Source organism: Prenolepis imparis, unplaced genomic scaffold, assembly GCF_030444845.1.
Source record: "Prenolepis imparis isolate NDT839.2.m4 unplaced genomic scaffold, iyPreImpa1.0 SCAF_10, whole genome shotgun sequence".
NCBI lineage: Eukaryota > Metazoa > Arthropoda > Insecta > Hymenoptera > Formicidae > Prenolepis > Prenolepis imparis.
Window position 1 is genome coordinate 11014996 of NW_028141168.1, and position 22265 is coordinate 11037260.

The window sequence follows — 22265 nt, forward strand, 5'->3', positions numbered from 1 at the left end:
CAAACTGCGTCAGCGTCACGGCGTCGGAATTCGGTGCGCGGAGTGGGGGCTGCGTGGTGGGGGGTGGGGAGTGGGGATGCGCGGCGCACCGGCGCGCGGATCCCCCCACCCAGCTCCCCACTCCCCACACACGCAGCACGCAGCACGCAGTCCCCTTTCGCCCTTCAACCGTGTTGCGCGACATGAAATTAGCAAAAGTGCTCGTCTCGTTTATAAAATACACAAAATTATAAAAAATGTCAAGCAAAATCTCTCTCGTCGCATGATAAATAAAATATTTTATTTTATTTTTTTTAATTTCTGGCAACACTGCGAGACAAGTGTATTCAAATGTTGGAGAAAGAAAAAAGTATCGAAAGTGCAAGTAAAAGATCTAAAAGTGCTGGTAAAGCGAAATAGTGCACCGAGGAACTAGCGCGGAACTAGAGCGCAACCAATCGCGAGCGTGGAAAGGCGTAATGAAATATCGAAGAGAAATGTCTACGTCATTTGTCAATCGTCAATCTACGTATATTCTTCGTATTCCGTGACTAAGAGCCGCAAAGTTGGGTCGCAAAAATCAAATTTGACCGATCAGTTCACTCCTTCACGTGTAGTCTTTTCGCGATTTTAATTGAAATGTCTCATCACAGCTCGAAATCTACGAGTCATGGATACTGCGAAGCTATCTTCTCAACTTCGCCCAGAAGTTCTAACAAGGAAAACACTGTCCCCGCGATAAAATCGTAAGTAATTCGATCGACATTATTCGATAGCCGTTGCGTACATTTTGTGTGTGACGGTTAAAAACTTTTTATCATCATCAAAACAAAAGTTACAAGTCGCATAATGTTATCAGAAGTATTCTGAAAAAATTATTACATTTTATTCGTATAATTATAAAAGTATATAAATGTACATATATACATATATGTATATATCTTTTACTTCTAATAGCTTTTACCATGAAAGTTTTATTTAATATTTTTATTTTTGATATTCTTTTTATGCCTGTTTTATTGTTAAACTTGTCAAATTAAAATTATGGTTTTTGTGTTGCAGAAAGAAAGATTTGTATCCCACCTCATCTGAACCATCTACTTTAATAAAAAGTCAAAGTACAAACAAAAAGACACAATGCCCTATGCAGAAGGTATCGTCAAAATATGAAATAACAGAGACCTTAATACCTTCAAATAAGTCATCCAGTGTGCAATTACCGTGTGTCAAATCTACAAATCTAATAAAGCAGGAAAATACAATTTGTAATAATATTACATCTGATGAAAAATTAAAGACTCCTGCCAAAACAAAATTTTTAAGTGGCTCATCTAACGACAAGACATCAGTGACGCAGTTTTGTACACCCAAGCATTCAAGAACAACAAATACACCTAGTGCCAATACAAGATTCAATATTTTACCTGCTACAAGAACACCTGTGAAATGTTACTTTAGCGATCATACTTTGTTACAAAGCACTCCAGACTGCTTTAATGTGGTTCACTTGGAAACTCCATCTCAGAAAATTGATGACATAGTAGTCGGAGAGCAAACAATGTACGATGGTGAAAGTAGTAATCTCACTGTTGGAATACGCATCAGACCTTTGAATTCCAAGTAAGTATAATTTAATGATATAATCGACGTCGTAATAGAAGATATTCTATTCTAGTGTTTACTTTTTTCATACATTTTTCTATCATATTTTCCATCAATTATTTATAATTTAGATACAACATTTATATATTTTATTATTAAAAAATATTGACTTATATTAAAGTGTCCTAAAAATTATTTTACATTTTAATTTGTTTTTTATTACCGTTTATTATTAAATATATTATTAAATCTTATGCTAACAAACATTTTATTTCTTGCAATATCTGTTTCAGAGAACTGAATGATCCAAAAGTTACAGGAGTTGTGCAAGGGAATGGTCAGAATGTTGTCGTGGAATGTGAATCCGCGCATCACACTTTTATGTATGATCATTGCTTTGTCTCATATAACGATCCACTTACACCTGGTCACGCCAGTCAAGAGATCGTCTTCCGTAATATGGTATTGCCATTAGTACAAAATGCCTTTGAGGGTTACAATGTCTGCTTATTCGCATATGGACAGACAGGATCTGGAAAAAGTTACAGTTTAATGGGCGTAGATCCTGCACATTTAAGTGCGGCGCCGTTCGACGAAAAAGTCGGTATTATACCGAGATTCTGCCAAGAAATATTTACGCAAGCACATGACAATCCACAAATTGTGACTACTGTAGAAATAAGCTATTTTGAAATATATAATGAAAAGATACACGATCTCCTGGCTAGTACAAGTAATGGTTCAAAAAAAGCTCCTCTTAAAGTAAGAGAGCATCCCGTCTTTGGCCCCTATGTTGTAGATCTGAGCCAGCATTGTGTGCAAAGTTACAAGGACTTACAGGTAATTTTATAGTTTTGTAATGCTAAAATGTAATTTATCTTTTTCTTTTTACATATGAATTTAATTCCTTATTAATAATTTTTTAGGCTTGGCTTAAAGTGGGAAACTCGCAAAGAGCCACAGCTGCAACTGGTATGAACGAGAAAAGTTCACGATCTCATAGTATTTTCAGTATTATATTAACTCAGGCACATTCTGACAACCAGTTGGATTGTGACTCACTTGATGCCAATCGTCGTAGTAAAATTAATCTGGTTGATTTAGCTGGTAGCGAGAGATTGAGTCAAACTTCTGCTACTGGTGATAGATTAAGAGTAAGTTTTTATGATATAACAAAATTTTTACTCGAACTATGTGCACATTCAATTATTAATAATATCTAATATTAATTTATTTATATAGGAAGGCGTATCTATCAATAAATCCTTGCTTACCTTGGGGAAGGTAATTTCGTCACTTACGGAGAATACAAACAATCGTAAACAGGGTTTTGTGCCATATCGTGAATCGGTACTGACGTGGCTGCTAAAAGTGAGTACTATTTTATTTATGTCTGTTTTAAATTATTTACACATAAACAAAAACATAAAAAGATTCATCGTTTAATAAATACATTCTTTTGAAGATCGAGAGTGTAACATTAAAATATACTTTCGAATGAATGCAAATGCATGAATTTTTAAGATCTATCTCATATGAGACAAGTTTTGATCTTAATACTCTAGTTCGTTATAAAGTACTATTTTAATATTTTTCTATTTTTTTATACCTTCTTATGATTGAGTATCAAATTAAGTAAAGTCAGATTGTTTTAAAATATGATATCTTTCTCTTGGAAATGATAAAGTTTATCAGGATATTATATTAGGAAGAGAGTAATTTAGGAAAATGCACATCTATAGATTTTAGATTTGTACATTATTATTATTATTCTTATTATAAAACATTCGGCGGTTTTATGCTTCATATTTCCAAGCAAAGTTATCTAAATTACGCAATTACGTAATATTTATGACAGTAAAATTTGTTATATCTGATATATAATAATCTCTAAAGACAAAAATCTTAATAGATTATTACATCACAAACATAATAAAAAAAGTATATCAACTTAATTCTAATCTTCAAATTCTATTCGCTTTCTGTCATCTTGTTAGTTTTTTTAATTATAATTAACAATAAGTACAAATTATAATTTTGTGTTACAGTATATATAGCGGTAATATATATATTTAAACTACTAACTTACTTTATATCTTTTTTACTTACTACATCTTATAATGCAAAATCGTATATTCAGTCTTATATATATATATATATATGCAACAAGCGATTAGTGAGCTCTTTCGTAAAGAACTTTATCAAATTGTCAAAGATTGTCATTGATTTTAGTTTATCAATTCTTATAAGTATGCGCGTCTAAGTGCGCTTACTATCTCAAGCAAAATAATTATCAAGCAAATCTAAAATCTATAATTACAAGATACTTTTGCTCTCTTGCTTTTTTTAAATATAAATCTAATTTGCGTGCAAACATCAATGCAGTTTTCTAAATTTACCGAAGTCATAGTAAACAATCTTTATAAAAAAATATCTTCTTTATATTAATTTTAAGCACTCGATTTTTTTAGCATATACCAATATAAAAATTTGCATATTTATATAATATTCATAGAAATGTATTTACATTCATATTTATAAAAAAAATTTATTTAAAAACTAACGTACAACCAATGTTGAGAAAATGGTAGAGCAATATATTAGATATATCTTAAAATCATAATTTAAAAACGAATCTGACTCAGCAGATCAACTTTTGCAAGTATTAATTATTTGTCAATCGAATAATTTATGACTACTTTTTTATATACTTAATAATCTTTGTTAATGATCTTGATAGCAATCGCGATGATAAAATATTCCTTTACGATATGATATACCTCGCCATAAATCTAATTGAATCTTACTTCTGGAAGATTTATTTTATACTCGTTTTTGAAAATATAATGTTTATATGTGTAATTAATTAACGCAATAAATCATTGCACTTGTATATGAATGCTTGTAAAATATGTAAAAAAGTTTTAAGAAGCTATTATTTTTTTCATACTGCATTATATAAACACTTCAAAAACGAGTAGATTTTTAATAATCATAAACATAAGATTAATATCTAAAGTTAATTAAAGTAACTTAAAGTCATTAATTACGCGCGTATTTACATCTATATTACGCTTAAGATTAATATTATTGCTTTTGGTTATGTAATACTCAAGAGTTATGATTTGTTTTTATGTATTGCGTAATGATTTAGCTGATTTATTTTGATTCGCATTTGCGACTTTTTTCTCATTGTGCATTGTATCATTTTCTTCTTCTTCTTCATGGATCCCCTCGTGACAGGAATCGCTTCGTGATTTACTTCTTATGTAAACCGCTAAGTTTCTCCTTTTCATCTCTTTGCATAAGTGGCAACTTTCTTTGGATTGTTGCTGCATGGTTCGTTGACTTTCCACTGATTTTCCTAAATAATAATACAAAGCAAATTATAGTATGTCCAACTTCATTTAATGATTTTATATATATAAATTTTTCTTTTAAATATATATAATAATTTTGAATAAAATACAACTTCTACTTTCATAGTTTTGACCGCATCATTTCATTAATTACTAAAATGCATTGACTATTTTACATTTTTATATGGCGATATCGCGATATGTAATTCAATTATTTCGAAAGCTGAAATATTGGATTGCAGAGTTTGAATTTATATATAATTACAGATTGATAAAGTAATATATATATAATAACTCATATATTATTTTTATCTCGAATAAACAGTTAAGGAATTTTCAATTTTTAGTAATAAATCTATAATTTAGAATTGAATTGAGTTTTACAATTTCTCTACAAAGATGAGTATATAATCGATGCAGATATAAACATTATGTATAAAACATGAATAATCATTCAAAGAAATAATTTATCTTAATTAGCAGAATTATATACAGATTTTAACGAAAGAGAAAGTTCGATGTATTGGAAATTCTTAAAAATTATAATTTTATCTTTAATCTTTGCGAGAAGCATGCAATACATTCTCAGATCTGAGTGTTGCAGACGAATTTTCTGCTGCTCTTCATTTTTTTCTATTATTATTATTTTGTGTATATCATAAAATATTTTATAAAATATTTATGAGTAGAAATATTTTAATAGAAATTAAAAATATTCTCTTTTTGTTGATGGAAATCGTATGTTTTTTAAATGCGCATTTATCTATGCGCATAGATAAATGCGCATTTTACAAGTCACATGTAAAAAACTTGCCAGTTAAACCGGTTTATTTCCTCTTCGGCATGGTTATTCGAGTCTGATAATGTGAATATATATATATGATATTTTTTTTTATAAACGTATTGAAACATATATGGTAGAATTCATGAAATATAAATATTCAAAATATTTTTTCGATAAAAATATCTTACGTATTCGTGTTTAAAACGAAACAGAGTAATCGAACTATTTACATTTGTCCATACCACGATGCATGTAATTGATGCAGATATGTAAAATCAAACTTTCTCCAAAAAGAAGGAAATGCCGAATTTTCCTTGAAATATTTATATAAGCACACTTTCATAAAAATGTGTGTGTGTGTGTGAGTGAATGAAATCTTTCGCAGTAAATGGTTATGCAATGTTTTATATCTATATCAATTACATGTATTTCTGCAAAGTATAAAACACGATAATATTTATATGATTATCGCGTGCGGATAAAATTTTTGATAAAATTTAAAAAATTATTGCTAAATATTTATTGTTAAAAGTTGATTTATTGTTAAAAAAATTTCCTGTTTATTTATGAGATAAAAATAATCGCTGAGCGCTATATTATAAAATATATTATTTTATCTTGTATTTTATTCTACTTACATGCAATTATACAACATAATTCAAGATAAAGCAATTTAATACTTCGATTTAATCAAAGTTCAAATAACATTTTTGTATGTTTAATTATTATATAATTTTCATGTGTTTGTGTGGCGCTACAGTTTTCTGAATTTTTTAATCATTAAAATAATACGAATATTTCATTTTCATTGTATATAACAATATATATAACATATGTCACGATATAACAATTCAATTGCAAAATTTTGCATTATTAATCATATTTAAAAAAAGCCTAATTAAATATACGGTATTACAAACAAATAAAATAAAATTTTTAGCAAATATACTAATTATTATAAAAGGTAATAGATATGACCACGCTCGTGTATTAATATAACAATAATAATGAAGAAACTAATAGGCCAACTATACGAGCAAACAATTATAGGTTGTTTAATGTATTTGAATTTATTATTAATTTTAATCATGTATACAAATAATACGTTTCGACTGTACTCAGTCTTCTTCAGTAATTCAAACAACGCAAAACTATATAATATTAAATACTATTAATTATAAGTTAACATAATTAAATTATATCGGTCCAACAAACGGATAACTATATATATATCGAGTGTTTATTCATGATGGATTTTATGCGTGACTGTCGCAGTGTGATGAAAATCATTGTGCGGGTTTTTTATTTACTAAATGGTAATGCGCCTACGTCAATATGCAGATGTCAGTGGAGTCCGTTGATAAAACATAATAATCGGTCAGTAAAGGTTTTGAAACAGAAATTCGTCGGTTGATGGCGAGAAATTGTTGGTCTGAGTTCTTCGTATACGTTAAATTAATTTGATGTGACGTTTGTTGGACCGATATAATTTAATTATGTTAACTTATAATTAATAGTATTTAATATTATATAGTTTTGCGTTGTTTGAATTACTGAAGAAGACTGAGTACAGTCGAAACGTATTATTTGTACATGATTAAAATTAATAATAAATACATTAAACAACCTATAATTGTTTGCTCGTATAGTTGGCCTATTAGTTTCTTCATTATTATTGTTATACTAATTATTTTTTAATTTGCTTTTTATGATAATATATATGTAATCCATTAAATATAAATTGGTTTTATTCTGCGCCAACAAGATATATCGGTATAATAGCATCGAATGACCGTCACGGTATTCAACATGTTAATTTAAAAAATGCCAACGTAAGATCTCTCGAACTCGCTCACCTGTAGCGCCAGATAATTATATCCTTGCTTTGAGTCACGGAAATTGTTCCGCCTCTCACGGCTATTAAAATACTTGAATGTACACGTGTAATAGTTTTAGTAGTAAACATATTGAGAGATGAATTACAATTATATTTATACCGATGAAATGATGCAGTCGTTTGAAAGATTGGAGGATAAATTTTCGAAAATGTCTTTAAAAAAAAAAATAAATTTTGAAATTTGTTTAATTGACCTTTGGCAGGTTTCGTTCGCGATTAATGTAATTGAAATTTTGAACCAACTAATCCGCGGATTGATAACGAGAAGAGATGTTTTGAGATCCGAAACGCGATTCGGGTCAGTTGTCTGAAGAAACCAGCTAAAAATAGACGCATGTGTATCGCAGAAAACATAATAGTATGTACGATGCTTGGCACTGAAATCTTGAATATAACGCAAATTATTTAATCATATATTATCTCAATATTTTGTATATATTTTTTTTTCGTTTAAAACAATGGTTCTCCTTTTTCACATTATTTTCACGAAAGAGTCGAAGCTGATACGGCCCTTATATATCGTATATCTATAATCTGGAATATCTAATCTTATATTTAATCTCGATATAATTATTGCAATTAATATCGATAATACAATCCTTGTCTTCAATTGTCTTCAATTGTCTTATCATTTTCGTAATATAATCATTGATCGATGTATCTTTTTTAAAGATAGAAATACGTCTAAAATTATATCAATAATATCTCATTTGGTCTGATCATATCATAACTTATCTTAAATGCGCTAACAAGGAATTTTCTTTTTTTATTTGTCCGTATTAAGATCGTGCAGATATGAGATGCAGCAAATATACGCATCAAAGTATTATATACGTTCAACAAAGAAAAATAAAAAATCGGTGTATGACCATGAGATATACATTTCATGAATAAACGTTCTGAAACTGATTTTCATTATTATGCAACGCTTATCTGGTTGCGATGACATAAACAAGGACTGATTTAAATGAGAAAATATACGATAATATGCAATATGTTTTTTCGTATCATTCCTACTATAAGTAAATCAAACAAGATTTTAATAATTAATATCATGCAAATTATCGCATCTCGAAAAAACTGTCCATTCGTAAAAATTATGTCCATAATGTAAGGCGTATGCGCGATTAATATTAATAAGGCTCGATTGCACCAACGTCATTTTGGTTTTAAGCGAGACTTAAATATATGTTTGTCTTTATTTATTTAGAAAAAAAGATAAAGATAGATACATATTTAAGTCTCGCTTAAAGCTAAAATTATGTTGGTGGAATCGGGCCTAAGCGCAGTTGATAAAATGCGATATGCAAAAGTGCAGTTCGCGATAAGAAAAAAGACTAACCTTTTTTTGCAATAATGCTATTTCGGCACATGATATCTAAACTGTAGCGGTATAATTACAATGTAACGTAGGATGATATATGACAATGCGAAGAATATTATTCCTATATTATCATATATTATTGCTTCGCAGCGTATTTTATATTTTTATTATGAGAATATAGCAAAACGTTGTAGTTAGTATTTTAAACCTTTATTTTATTATATAGGAATGTGAAGGATGTACACTCTTCACTAGTATTTTTAATCTGACAGATATGACAACGTATAAAATGATATTGTTCGTTTAGATCGCAGCAAAAATACGATATCGGTTCAGAAAAATCTTTTACTATTTATTATTATTATAATATATATTTATTATTTTATAATAATTCCTCTCTTCTCATAAAATGTATATATGATAAAACTATTGTATTATAATTCAGATTTTTACTCGAAACTTCTTTTTATTTATATTTTTTTATTTGTTGTATAAATGCTATTCAATTACTATTAACTTTGAAAAACTTTTGGGGAAAAAAGCTATTGTATATAACACCCTATTGTATACGAAAAGCTATTGTGTTGATCACAGTAAGATTGCAATATTTCCGTGTACAAATGGTTTCACTGGAAAGTCTTATACTTTCGCAATACTTTTCATAGCTATAGATACGTGTTTATATATTCTCTTCTTAACCTTTATTCGATTAATTTTTCATCCGGAATGTCTTTATATGGATCATCAATAGCTAGTAATGGTAAAAATTTCGAAAGATATATTTATTTATTTTATTTAAAATATTCGAGTATTGATTTCGGAAGGATTTCGGTGAATAAATGAAGCAATAATATATTCTTAATTCATGAATTCTGATCCGGAAAAATATGCGAATTATTCGATTTATACTGATAATACTAAAATCAGTGATAAGATATTTTTCTGCAGATGGACGCAACAACATATTATCGCGAGATAACTTGTCAGTTGCGCTCATCATATTTTCTTCTAGCAAGAAATATATATATGAGACTTATTTTGTTTTATATTCGCAATTTTATATTTAAAAATGCATTTAAAATTTAAAAAAAAAACATGATTGGAAGTGGAAATACTTTTTCGTTTATTAATTAAATTAAATGTTTGTAAGATAATATCTCAGCGCGCCTCTCATTTACGTTGGAAAATTATTTTGCACGACGCTTACAAAGTCCATGTTTAGTAAACATCATTAATGATCTATGAAATATATCTCTGTTGTATTTTTACAAAATTAAATTCATCATTGCGCCGATCTTATCGCGCCAATATCAAAGATATCAATCTAAGAGTTTTATTTGTAGATTTTTCGATTAAAGTGCAATACATTTTTTCAGAGAATTAAAAGAAATATCCAATTGTTCCTCGACTCTTCAATTTTCATTATTAAATATTGTGATAATTTTATCTTAATTCAAGATTCTCTGTTGAGACTTAAGACAATTCCCTCTTTTTACATCTTTCTTTCTGCAAAAATTCACTGAAAAATAAGACTTTGAAATCTATTATTATTCTACTATTCGATTCGTATAAAATCCATTCGTTTTCAGTCGCTTATATCTTAAAAATTGTCAACATTTTTATAAAAAAAAAAAAAAAAAAAAAGGAAAAGAATTGACTCCAGATTTTGGCAAAAGAAATCGTGATTGTACACTGCGAGTAAATATAATGTCACTTACCACTGTAATTGTACGAGTACAGTAATCATAAAGATAAAGAATATCTACAATTAGTTATCAATTAATCACTAAATTATGATCAAGGACAGTGAGGAGAAAATTTTATTTTCGCAATGCGAATATAAATTATTTTGTTTAAAACATTATTAACTTTAAAACATTGTCACACAAAACATTGTTAGCTCTGAATTAAATACAATAAAATAAAAAAAATTCTATACTCACTGGTGCTACTGCATTTGAAGTAGTCCTTGTTCCATGGTTGCTCATAGTCGCGATACTGCGGATTTCTCGCATACCCATAAGTAAACACCTCCGGTATGTAAACAAGATCCATGGTGATTTTTTTTTTCGATTATATCTATCGACGTTGGAACGAAATGTCAATGGAAGAATTGTGAGTGATTCTTTCTCGTGTCAGCGACTCGTACTCTTGAGCATGATTCTTTTTCTCAAGATGCTTGCTCCAGGAAGATCAGTTGTAGATAAAAAGCGTGCGTCACGTTTCCTTGCGCTTGATCGCAGAAACGCAGTTTCTTCTTCTTCAAAGAGGCGTCGGTTTTCGACGCCGATCGCTCCTGCTTTGAACTAACGAAACGTTTGATGTCTAACGCACGTATAATGTTTATCTGTCGGTCTCTTTTCCCCACTCCAATTTACCGGTTCTGTCCCCTCTACCGCTTCTTTCGCGAATACATCCTCCTCGTCCTTTGGAATGCGTATACGCTTGTTTACGCTCTCGACGTGCCCCACCTTCCGCTCCGCCAATCACCTTCGTCGCTCCTCGCGGATTTGCGCGACGCACAAAAGGTAGCAATATGCGTGACAACGAAAGCCGCATGCGTACGTGCTTACGTGCGTGCGTGCACGCGTGCGTAAGTGCGTATATATATGTATATTAGCGCGTTTTCGCGCCTTTATTATTTCTGTAAAACGACTTTTTAATAAGTAAAATGATATATTAATTATATTTAGAAATTTTTAAAATTAAAATTAAAATAATTTAGATTTTGATTATGGACACTAAATATATGTATATTCATTTAATCAAGTTGATTTGTACTTGTAATTATCGCAAAAGATATTTTTCATTGATAACTATCGAACAGTGAATGACTTGACAGCCGCACACATGTGGCGGACGTGTGATCAATTTCGAGATCTTTCTATAATCAATTTTGTTTTATACTATTAGCAGTGTTGTGCTTAGATGATTTTAAAATTAGCTAGATAAAGATGAGATAAAAATATGTAAATTCATCTTAGATAAGATAAAGATGATTTTATTTTAAATATATATAGATAAAAGATAACATTATATGACGATTCATCTAGATAACTTCCAGATAATATTATTTTTAAAATCGCTTATGTAAACAGTTAAAAAATGTAATGTAAAATAAAAAAATGAAAATTATAGATATAAAAATATATTTATAGTTTTATTTATAAGTTTTTATCGTTTACTGCTCAAGTTCTATTACTTAAAATATTTTCATGTGCTATGAAACTCTAAACCAAATTATCTGAATATTATGTTAGATAATTTAGTAAAGATAACACTTTTTTTTATCTAAGATGCAGATATAGATAATACATTTTTTTATTATCTATATAAAGATAACGCCAAAATTTCATCTAGATGATCATCTATATAATTTTATTTAGATAACAGCAAACACTGACTATTAGAATAAATTTATACTTTATATATATTACATTTTTTATTTTATTATATTTTGTTTTGTTCGACAAAACAAAACATTACTAGTCATTACTAATAATTGAATCATCTGAAGGTATTTCTGAAAAATAATTTTTGTAAATGATACATCTTTTTCATCTGCAAGATATTTTACAGTTTAAAGTAGATTTTATCATTTAAATATCTGAAATCTTTTTCGAAATTATTTTATTGAAATGTCGAATTTTGATTTTTGTCAGACGAACAAAATGTTTTTATTCAATCGCCTATTCGATAGTATTATTCTAACAAATACATGTAAAAACAGTTTATTAATATCTATAAATATATAGATAAAATTGAGGATATTGTGTTGTACATATATCTTAATAGAAATCAATTTTTATGATTGACATATCTTGAAGACTTTCTAGTAAGTTTTACTCTTGTGACATATCCTCAACGTGCAATTAAGATAATTAGAAAGAGCAAACAATTTGAAAATTGTTCTTTGAAGCTATTCAAGAAAAATGTAGTATAAGATAAAATTGTTATTTATTTACTCAAAATTAAATATGAATAAGTAGATATATTATTTATTTTCGACCATTAATTCTCGAAAATTTGATTAAAAATTTTAACTTTTCTTATTTATTCTTTTATTCTTTCACTTTCTTTGTAAATATATTTAATATTTTTTTTCTCATTTTGTTTCCTTTTTCTTCTCTCTCTTTCTCTCTTCTCCTTTCTTTCACATTATGAATTGTGAAATAAGAATTTGAAAGATTAGAATAAAAAATTAACAATTTGCAAATTTATCTTAAATATTACACAAACAAAAAAATATATTCTTTTTGGCATTATTTTTTATTTATCGATGTATAAAAAGCCTGTCATTGATGGATGACAATTTCGATGATATTCGGTGATATGATTTTTATAAATGATCAGATTTACAATCGATTGCTTTCGATAATCGATACAATACACGACAAACTATATTTTTGTGTCGATACTACGATTAATTTAAATGCTAAAACTCTACATGTGTGTACATATGTCGTGACTCAAAGCACCACGAATAAAATTGCATGAATATTTTTGCATGTGATTTACATATTTTTACCCAGTTCATTTTTCGACGATGCATCATTGCAGCAATTTTAGAAACTGAAACAAAAAGTGAAATCTTTATTAAAGCATGATAGAAAAGAAATACAAATATGTATTCAGATATTCTGCTTCAAAAAGCATTTATGATTTAAATGGTAGAAAACGAAGAGAGGATGTTATAAACATATTACTTGTATGTTTTCTCCTTGGGAAGAGAGATTTGATTACCTCATATATTTCTATATAAAAATTTTGTTGTCAGGAATAGTTGCATGTGACAAATTCACATATTTTTACTCAGTTCATTTTTCGATGATGCAGCATTGCAGCAATTTTAGAAACTGAAATAAAAAGTGAAATCCTTATTAAAGCATGATAGAAAAGAAATACAAGAGGTCGTGTAAAAATATACATATTTTTAGAATATAAATATTTTTTATAGGAGAGTTTAGGAGGAAATTCACGGACGGCGATGTTGGGAACGGTATCACCGGCTAATATTCACGTGGAAGAAACTCTGGCGACTCTTCGATATGCATGCCAGGCCAGAGCTATAGTCAACCGAATCCGTATCAACGAGGATCCACATGATCGCTTAATTCGGTAAAATATTTCCTCAAGTTCAATTTAACAAACTCCATATTCATTGTCAGAATTGCATTCTGCAAAATTGACAGAAATGTAAAAATTGCGCGAATACGAAGAAAAAAGAAATTAAAAAGAATTAAAATTTTAATATTGCTATATACATTTGAACCAAAAAGTGCAAACATATTGTATATATAATAGCTTAATTTATTCGAATAGTGAATTAAAAGCTGAAGTTCTACGTTTACGTGGAGTACGAGAGGGATATGAGAAGCAACTTGGAGTTACACCTCGCCGACTGCTCGATTGCATGGAGCCAATGCATCAGTCCGATGGGGAAGTTAAGCGAAAACAAAAGGAGATTGATAAATTGAAAAATCGGTTGAAGAAAACGGAAGAACAATTGGCCACGACTCAAATGTAAGTGAAAGAGATAATCTATGTATAAAAAAATAATATTATGAAATGAATATGGAATAATATTATGAAATTTATATATATATATCAAATTAAGATATCATTTTTAAATCTAGAAGTCCCTTCCCTATAATAGATACATGTATCATGATAAGCTATTATAGTATTTTGTCGAAGAACCAGAAATTATAATTCAATTTTGTTCTTTGTAGTAAAATTTGTCAAAGTTTCAGGATTTATGTGTATCCGTAAATGAAGCTAATTATTGTCGTGGAAGCAAATGCGTAGTGCCATTAAGTCTACAAACATTTCGCAAATTTGTTTTTAGTGTCGTTTTATGATTTACATCGAATCGGTAAGATTTAATCGTTAAGGCACGTATAATTCCAGGAGTTGGCGCGAAAAGTTCCAGAAAGCCGAGGAAAAAAAAAGTTCGGAGCTTAAATATTTGCGTCGTTGTGGAATCGCCATCGAGATTGATTTCCATGAAAAAGATAAACAGCCTTGTCTCGTAAATCTCGCGGCCGATCCTATGTTATCCGGTACGCTTTTGTATCTTATACCTCCAGGTTTGGTTCGTGTTGGGAAAAGTAGCGGACCCGAAACTACCCTCAGAAAGCTGGATATCATGTTGGATGGACCTCTTGTTAGGGAATTGCACTGGTTAGTCAAAGACTGTGTGTGTGTGCTTGTTTCTTTTTCATGCTTGGGCTCGAGGAAAAGAAAAAAGAGTGAATTAGCGAAATAGGGGAGACATTTTTCTAGTATGGATGCTGACTTTTTTCTTTTGTCAAATATATTTCGGATATGTTGTGTGAATAGATTTCCTCCATACAATTCTCATCCAATAACTTCAAAAAGTTCTCGGAATAATTTTTTTCGAAAAAAATACAAAATATGAATTTTTTAAACTATATTTTAAAATAATTTATTTTTATATAATTAATTACATTTCTGCTAATGTGCGTGCTAAAAGCCATTTGAAAAAAGTTTTTCAGTCTTACAATTATATTTTTAATAATATCAGTAGCATCACACAAATGCTGTCCTTTCACAGAAAAGTTTATGTCAAATTTGAAAACTTTTCATTATTCTATATTTTGCTATACATTTGTTACGACATTTGTATGTACATTTTCAATTGTGACGATACCTTATGTATACTAAAAAGATAAACAATTATATTTTTGTAAGATAAAAATTTGTCTTACATTTCTTTATAGTTTATATAAATTATATACTAATCAATTCCAAGAATTTTTTGAAGCTATGTACTTCTATTAGCACATTATTTGTTGTTTTTTTATGACTGTTTCTAATCCTAATGCATGTATAATGCTACTATTATGTAATGAATGAAGATGTATGTAACAATTATTAACTTGTACAACTTATTTCATTGATTAGATTAACTCTGGCACAGGTGTGAAACAAATTCTGTATTTTTTTATCATTCTATACAAAGGTTGTTGATTTTTTCTTATATAATATTTACACATCCTCTCTCTCTCTCTCTCTCTCTCTCTCTTTATAATTATGTATATTGTGTCATGTTTTACTATCGACAATTATGTCACATTATACAGGATATTAGGGATTCCCAAAGTCACTGAATAAATTGGAATCCGAATAAGTTGGAGAGCAGACTTACATTATAATATTTAAATTTTACTTATTTTATTGTGCTAATAAATACAACACGAGTTTATGTTAAAATTGATTTGTGCACTTGGTCAAAATTGAATATTTATCGAAAGATACCATATTTATTTTAGTTGTCTGCTGAATATTATAAATTCTTATTAACATACGCACAATTAACATTTTTAATTTCTTTCCCTTATCATCTTATATATTATTTATTAATTGCGTTTGTGCTACATTTTCTTTTCTTTTTTTAGCTCCATCGAAAATAAAGGCGGAAAATTAATCTTAACACCTGAAATGGACGGAGACACGTATGTCAATGGGCAGGTAATGATAATGAATAATATATCATTAATAGTTGGTTATTTATAAAAGAAATTTGATAAAAATATTTCCATTATCCTTTAGATAATAACTGGAAAAATTATGCTTAAACACGGCGATCGCTTAGTGATCGGTGGTAATCATTATTTCAAAGTCATAAATCCATATGACGAGCGTTGCAATGTCAAGCTTTCTACACAAGCGATAGACTTCGAATTTGCTTATCAAGAAATTCTTCGAGTACAGGAAGAAAGGTATGTATTGCTCGTAAAAATAAAAGTAGAAAGATTTTTTTTCGATATAAAATTTTGATGGAACTAAAAGAACTAATTAGAACGCAGTTGTTTGTGTAAATATTTACATATGTTATTGTTACGTAATTTTTTCTTTATATAGATTAAGAGCAGAACTGGAGGACTCGAAACAGAAAGCGATAAAGGAATTGGAAAATGCTAAACGTGAAGTAGAATTGCAACTCGGATCGCAAAAATCAGCATATGAGCATAAGATCGAAATTCTCGGTTCTACTCTCGAAGAACAAAAGCACGCACTTGAACAAATTAATCGTAGAAAGAAGGAACTGGAATTGGAAAAAGAATTACTTGTCACAGAGATGGAAACTAACAATAAAATCAAGAAGATACAACTGGAGCAAAGTCACGCGAAATTATCTCCATACAAATCAAACTTTTTGCAAGAATTGGAGAATATTCTGAACGAGAGAACTGCGGATATCGAGAATGTGCTAAAGGCGAAATTTAATGAAAAACCAATAACTGCCGGTGGCATCAGTTTGCATGAAATGCAAATACTCGTTAAGGAAGCGACTCAGCGATGTAAAGAAGGTGGATTTAATTATGTGAGTTGATTTACAATAATTTTATATACACATTACGCAGAGTATCCAGTAAATAATATAAGTTAAGATAATTTATTATGTAAATAATTTGTTTCGATTAGTTAGATCGTTTCCGAGAAAAATAATTTTGCACATTATCATTTAGCAAATTTTTTTTCTTGATTAATTAGATATGTGACTATATATAGAATTTATTTTACTATGATATAATATTGATATTACTATTGTTATATAACCAATTTCGATAATAATTATACAATACAGCAAATTTGATATGCTTCAACATTATAACAATGTTTGTTCGCAGCTTGTTTTATATTTAAAAATGATTTTCTCTCGAAAATTATGTAATGAAAAAAATTCATATAAATATTCTAAACATTGTTTTAATGAAGAATAATATTATTAGTTAAATTACTATGATTTACTGGATATAATACTGGATATATAAAAGTGCATATATATATTGTTTCAACTTTTTCTTCAGGAATCTTCATGCTACTTTCTATTTCTAGGAATTTGAACAACAACAAATAATAGTAAAAAAGAATTTACAGCCAGTGATTCGCGTTCGTGATAAATTCCATATGATAGAGACATTGTGGCAACCGATGGACTTTTTAGATTGGATTCATCGCTTGAGAACCTGTGATATAGAAGACTCGATGAAGGAACTACGAGATTTGCCTTGCAATTGGGAGCCTTATGACACAACGGAAGTTTTCGAAGATTCTTTAAACAATAGTCGAATTTCGATAAATATGACACCTGTAAAAAAGCAACTGAATGAGAGCATTCATCAACTTTCCATGGATGCATCGATGTTGGAACCGACTTTAAATGATCAAACTTCTATAACGCACGATCAACAGGAGGATGTAAATGCGTGCCTTACTCAAATCGAAGTTGCTACAAAGACCTTGAGCAAGTTGTGTCAATATCAGAATCATAATACTAAGCCAATTGTCGAATCGTTGACCAAGATGCAAGATATTATTGAAACCTTAAAAAATATCTTCCAGAATAAAGATTTAAGTGAAGGTGAAGACACGAGTACAAATTCGATGAACAGCGCCAATAACACTGTCATCGATGTAACAAATGATATAAAGACTATCTTCCAAAATAAGGATTTAAACCAATGCAAAGGAGAAAATACAGTCTCAGGTAATGTCAATAATAACGACGTAGATAAAGCATTAATTGTAAAAAGTGATGTCAAAAATTCTTTAAATCACAATATGTCACCAAAGAAATCTAGCATGCGGAGGAGTATTGTGTCGGATGTAAAAACTGAAAATGCTGAAAAAAACGTGAGGTTTATTGATAAAATCACGTCAATGAGTCAATGAGTTTGATAAAATAAGCAATAGCTGTTTAAAATAATGATTATTTTTAAATAAAACTTTTCAGCTATTATCTCAAAAATATCTTATTGTAATTATAATAATACTGCGTATGATACATATCGTTACACAGATTTAGACTTATGATCCATTTAATTAATTTATATCTTTTAATAAGCTAAATCATTAGAACGCGCTTTCAGTTTTTTCATATTTTATCATTTTATTTTATTAGTTCTATTTAATTTTTAAATTTTGCTTGCATCATAAAATGATTTTATTTTATGTAATCTAATTAAGAGGCTTAGTAACAAAATACTAAGACAAAATACTACAAGGAAATTACATGTTTTAAAAATATAAGTTAAGTAAAAATAGATATCTTTTATAGCTTATGAATATTATATGAATTGTATATTGTGTATGTAACTCTAGTTAATGATATATTAATTGCCAATAATTAAAACATGACTTTTAAATTCTTATATTTAAATTTAAGACTGATTTCTAATATAGAATTTGTTTTCCAACAATGGATATAAATTCATAAGCTCTTATAAAACTGTATATGTAAAAAAGACTGTGAAAATTTTGTAAAGTTATCTATATTTATGTGCTAAGTAAATGACAATAAATCTTTAAAATTTATCAAATCTAAATATATGATGCACACATATGCATAGTTAACTATAAGTTTTATTACAATAATAAGATAAAGTTGAATTAATACAGACAAATGTATTAACAAAAAAAATTAATAGTATATTAATCAAAATAATCTTCAATGTCGATATTTGGATTTAACAAATCTTCTCCATACATACTTAGGTCTAACTGATTAAGAATCAAATTTTCACACATTTCCTCTAAATCTGTTTCTCCGATGAGTACTGCGCCTTGCATTTTGCCATCTTGTAAAATAATTTTAACATATTCTTGATCTTTAGTGATTCGCAAAAGTATTTCATAATTATTTCCCAAAGTTTGTCCATTGTACAAACCGAGTAAGACGACTTTGTAACTGAAAAATTTTGTCACATGAGTGAAGAGCTCGAAACAGAAATCTTGTAAGAATTCTTCGTTTCTTAAATTCGAGACCATTGACTTTGCAGCGTAACAACCCATTTGATGAGCCTGCGTCCAAAGTCTCATCTGAAACCAATGTTTTGCTTTTGGCCAGTCTACAGTACAAACGTCTCCAGCAGCATAGATATCCTTCGCTGAAGTTTCTAACTTCCAGTCTACTAATAATCCGTTGTCCTCTCCTTTTTTGAGATCTTCTAATCCACGTATGTCGGAATTTGGAATAACACCTGTTGCCGAGATAATAAGATCACAGCCGATAATTTTACCATTCGTTAGTTGTGCGTTGAGTGGCCATTTTTCTGTAGAATTAAACTGCTTTTGCTCGTCGGGAGTAAGTAACTTCGATATTTCACACTCGTACTCGACATGTACATCTGTAGACGTAAAAAATGTACCGCTCATGTCAAAATTGTTGTGCCAATCTGGACCAAGAGCGGCTCCGTCTTTAATTGGTACGGTATCTGACACTACATATCTCATTCTTTTAGTTGGAATATCTTTGTTTTCCGACGTATCGGGTTTGGAATAAATCTTGTTCAAAAAGAATTCGGCAGCTCCAGGATCGACAAAGGTTGCAGAAATATGTTTGTCTTTAATTATCCAAATCATTTCTACACCTTTAATCTCGTGTACAATTTCGGTAGCAATTCCTCCATTACCAACAATTATGACTCTTTTGGCATTTTTAAGTTTATGAGAGAACTGTAGTACAGATTCCGTATCACGAATACCTACAATAAGATTATTGTTCTCTGCTATCAATTTCGGTTTCGCGCCGGTACAAAGACACAACATTTTGAAACTTATGATATTTCCATTGCTAATTTCTATTAATTTTCCAACAGTATCAATTCTAACTACAGTATCATGAATAACTTGTAACATCTTATGTTTTTCATCCAAGACTGTTGCGCTTTTCTCTTCTACATTAAAATGCATTAATGTTTTGCCTAGTGGAACTATATTTGTCACAGCTTTTATCAGAGGACTAGCAGTAATTAAAATTATACTTTCTTCTGGAGCGAGAAGGCTCAATCCTTCGGCGCAGGATACTCCAGCTATACCGCCTCCTACTATAACAAAGGTGGATTCTATTTTTTTTCCCGTACATTCCTTCAATTTATCCATATTTAGAGGAGCATGTATATATGTAGGTATGTTAATCGATTATTTGTCCTCTGAGTTCCACTCTGAATAATTGTATTGTCTTATAGGAACATCGTATGTAATAGTTCCATAATCCTTGGCCTTGATTAATGCAACTAGGAGTTGTTTGTGTCTCCTTTGGCAGATACCTGTCTTTCTATAAACATAGAAAATTTTCATATTTAAATATATATATAAGGATATTTTAGTACAAATATAATAAAAATATATAATAAAATATTGATAAAACTGAGGTATTACTTACGAGTAACTTAGGGTATCTCCATTATAATTGTTGATAAATTGTTCAAGCAATTTGACATTTCTATAATCTAGTACAAGATATTCATCCCTACATATAGGACAGGGATTTCCAGTAGATATTATACCACGTCTCTAAATTAAATAGCATTATTATTAGAAAGATTATATCAGTTTTATCATACACTATATAGTAGAAAGGTTTCCATACGTACCATACAAGTTCTTCGAGTTTTTTTAGGTGCTACTTGCCCTTTGTAATTTCTTCTATATAGTTTCCATACTGGGTTATCCCCGTAAGTCTCTTTATAAGCTAGATTTTGTGATAATCATGTTGTATAAGTTTGTAATAATCATATATTATTATATTTTACACTAATCACATTTAATGACAATCACATGTAATAATTAATTAATGATTTCTTACCATTACTATTCATATACTTGATGCTTGTCTCTACTGTAATTTTTGGTCTGTGTGCATCCCTGACAGATTTATTTACGGTCGAACTCTCGGTTTCAGTCGTAATTTCTTCTTCCGTATTATTAGAATAGCGTGGAAACGAGGAAGTAATGGATCTCGCTAAATTGAGCTACAAATAATTTATATCTATAAAAGATATTGGTTTAAATACATGCTTTCTAATAATTACTTCGCAAAGTACTTACTTTATGGGTTACATTCGCTCCCGCCAGTGTTCCTATTCGATGTATTGCGTTTAGGATCAACATATTTGACAAGATAACTGCGAAAATAAAAAATATTCTATTTAAAATACTGTATTTAAACAGTTAACAACGTATAGCTCGTATAGGTTAACACGGATTACCTAACCAGAGAGAAGGAATGAGAGGGGCCACGCCGCCGTTTTTCGTGAAACGCTTTTTCTAGCTGGTACAGTGGCGCTAACTGGATCCATTTTAGAGCCGGCGGTACTTCGAAGCCAGATCCACATAATTTAAAAAAAAATAAAATTGACAAAGAACTTCTAATTAGAAGAATAATCTATATTCTATATTATCAAGTTATGTTTTTCCATAATTGAAGGATAGAGAGAAAGCGAGAGACAATTATAATACATTTGTATTAAAAAATGTGGATAAATAATCGTGGATAATAATTCGTGATCA

General features: G+C 29.4%; 4 protein-coding genes and 1 long non-coding RNA gene across 9 annotated transcripts; 1 reads left to right on the top strand and 4 right to left on the bottom strand.

Moving 5' to 3' along the window:
- The first annotated feature begins 41 nt into the window (after positions 1 to 41).
- Neb (kinesin family member nebbish) lies at positions 42 to 19006 on the top strand. 3 transcript variants are annotated; one of them, XM_083048455.1, is made up of 13 exons: positions 42 to 508; positions 633 to 725; positions 1042 to 1599; positions 1875 to 2421; positions 2508 to 2735; positions 2824 to 2952; positions 13903 to 14063; positions 14268 to 14468; positions 14856 to 15128; positions 16367 to 16439; positions 16521 to 16690; positions 16833 to 17295; positions 17811 to 18999. In XM_083048455.1, the coding sequence occupies exons 1-13, from the start codon at positions 459 to 461 to the stop codon at positions 18645 to 18647; spliced, it is 3783 nt and encodes a 1260-aa protein (XP_082904581.1). In that variant the 5' UTR covers positions 42 to 458; the 3' UTR covers positions 18648 to 18999. The 3 variants fall into 3 exon arrangements, with proteins under 3 accessions (XP_082904581.1, XP_082904582.1, XP_082904584.1); XM_083048456.1 differs by having other exon boundaries at positions 42 to 544; positions 17811 to 18998; XM_083048458.1 differs by lacking the exon at positions 14856 to 15128 and having other exon boundaries at positions 17811 to 19006.
- On the bottom strand, positions 3332 to 11330 carry LOC145942016 (uncharacterized). The gene is made up of 2 exons (XM_083048482.1): positions 10889 to 11330; positions 3332 to 4945 (listed from the first exon to the last, which is right to left on the bottom strand). Exons 1-2 carry the CDS (start codon positions 10998 to 11000, stop codon positions 4713 to 4715), a joined length of 345 nt encoding a protein of 114 aa, XP_082904608.1. The 5' UTR covers positions 11001 to 11330; the 3' UTR covers positions 3332 to 4712.
- Positions 10045 to 10882, bottom strand: LOC145942019 (uncharacterized). Its single transcript, XR_014426285.1, has 2 exons — positions 10664 to 10882; positions 10045 to 10464 (listed from the first exon to the last, which is right to left on the bottom strand). It is a non-coding gene; the product is annotated as an uncharacterized LOC145942019 (long non-coding RNA).
- A 253-nt stretch (positions 19007 to 19259) lies between the features above and the next one.
- Positions 19260 to 20855, bottom strand: Pyroxd1 (pyridine nucleotide-disulfide oxidoreductase domain 1). 2 transcript variants are annotated; one of them, XM_083048460.1, is made up of 2 exons: positions 19740 to 20855; positions 19478 to 19662 (listed from the first exon to the last, which is right to left on the bottom strand). In XM_083048460.1, exons 1-2 carry the CDS (start codon positions 20853 to 20855, stop codon positions 19612 to 19614), a joined length of 1167 nt encoding a protein of 388 aa, XP_082904586.1. In that variant the 3' UTR covers positions 19478 to 19611. The 2 variants fall into 2 exon arrangements, with proteins under 2 accessions (XP_082904585.1, XP_082904586.1); XM_083048459.1 differs by having other exon boundaries at positions 19260 to 20855.
- A 33-nt stretch (positions 20856 to 20888) lies between these two features.
- Mrps18b (mitochondrial ribosomal protein S18B) lies at positions 20889 to 22115 on the bottom strand. 2 transcript variants are annotated; one of them, XM_083048478.1, is made up of 6 exons: positions 21970 to 22115; positions 21804 to 21880; positions 21562 to 21727; positions 21350 to 21447; positions 21139 to 21269; positions 20889 to 21030 (listed from the first exon to the last, which is right to left on the bottom strand). In XM_083048478.1, exons 1-6 carry the CDS (start codon positions 22088 to 22090, stop codon positions 20895 to 20897), a joined length of 729 nt encoding a protein of 242 aa, XP_082904604.1. In that variant the 5' UTR covers positions 22091 to 22115; the 3' UTR covers positions 20889 to 20894. The 2 variants fall into 2 exon arrangements, with proteins under 2 accessions (XP_082904604.1, XP_082904605.1); XM_083048479.1 differs by having other exon boundaries at positions 21965 to 22008.
- Between the last annotated feature and the right edge of the window lie 150 nt (positions 22116 to 22265).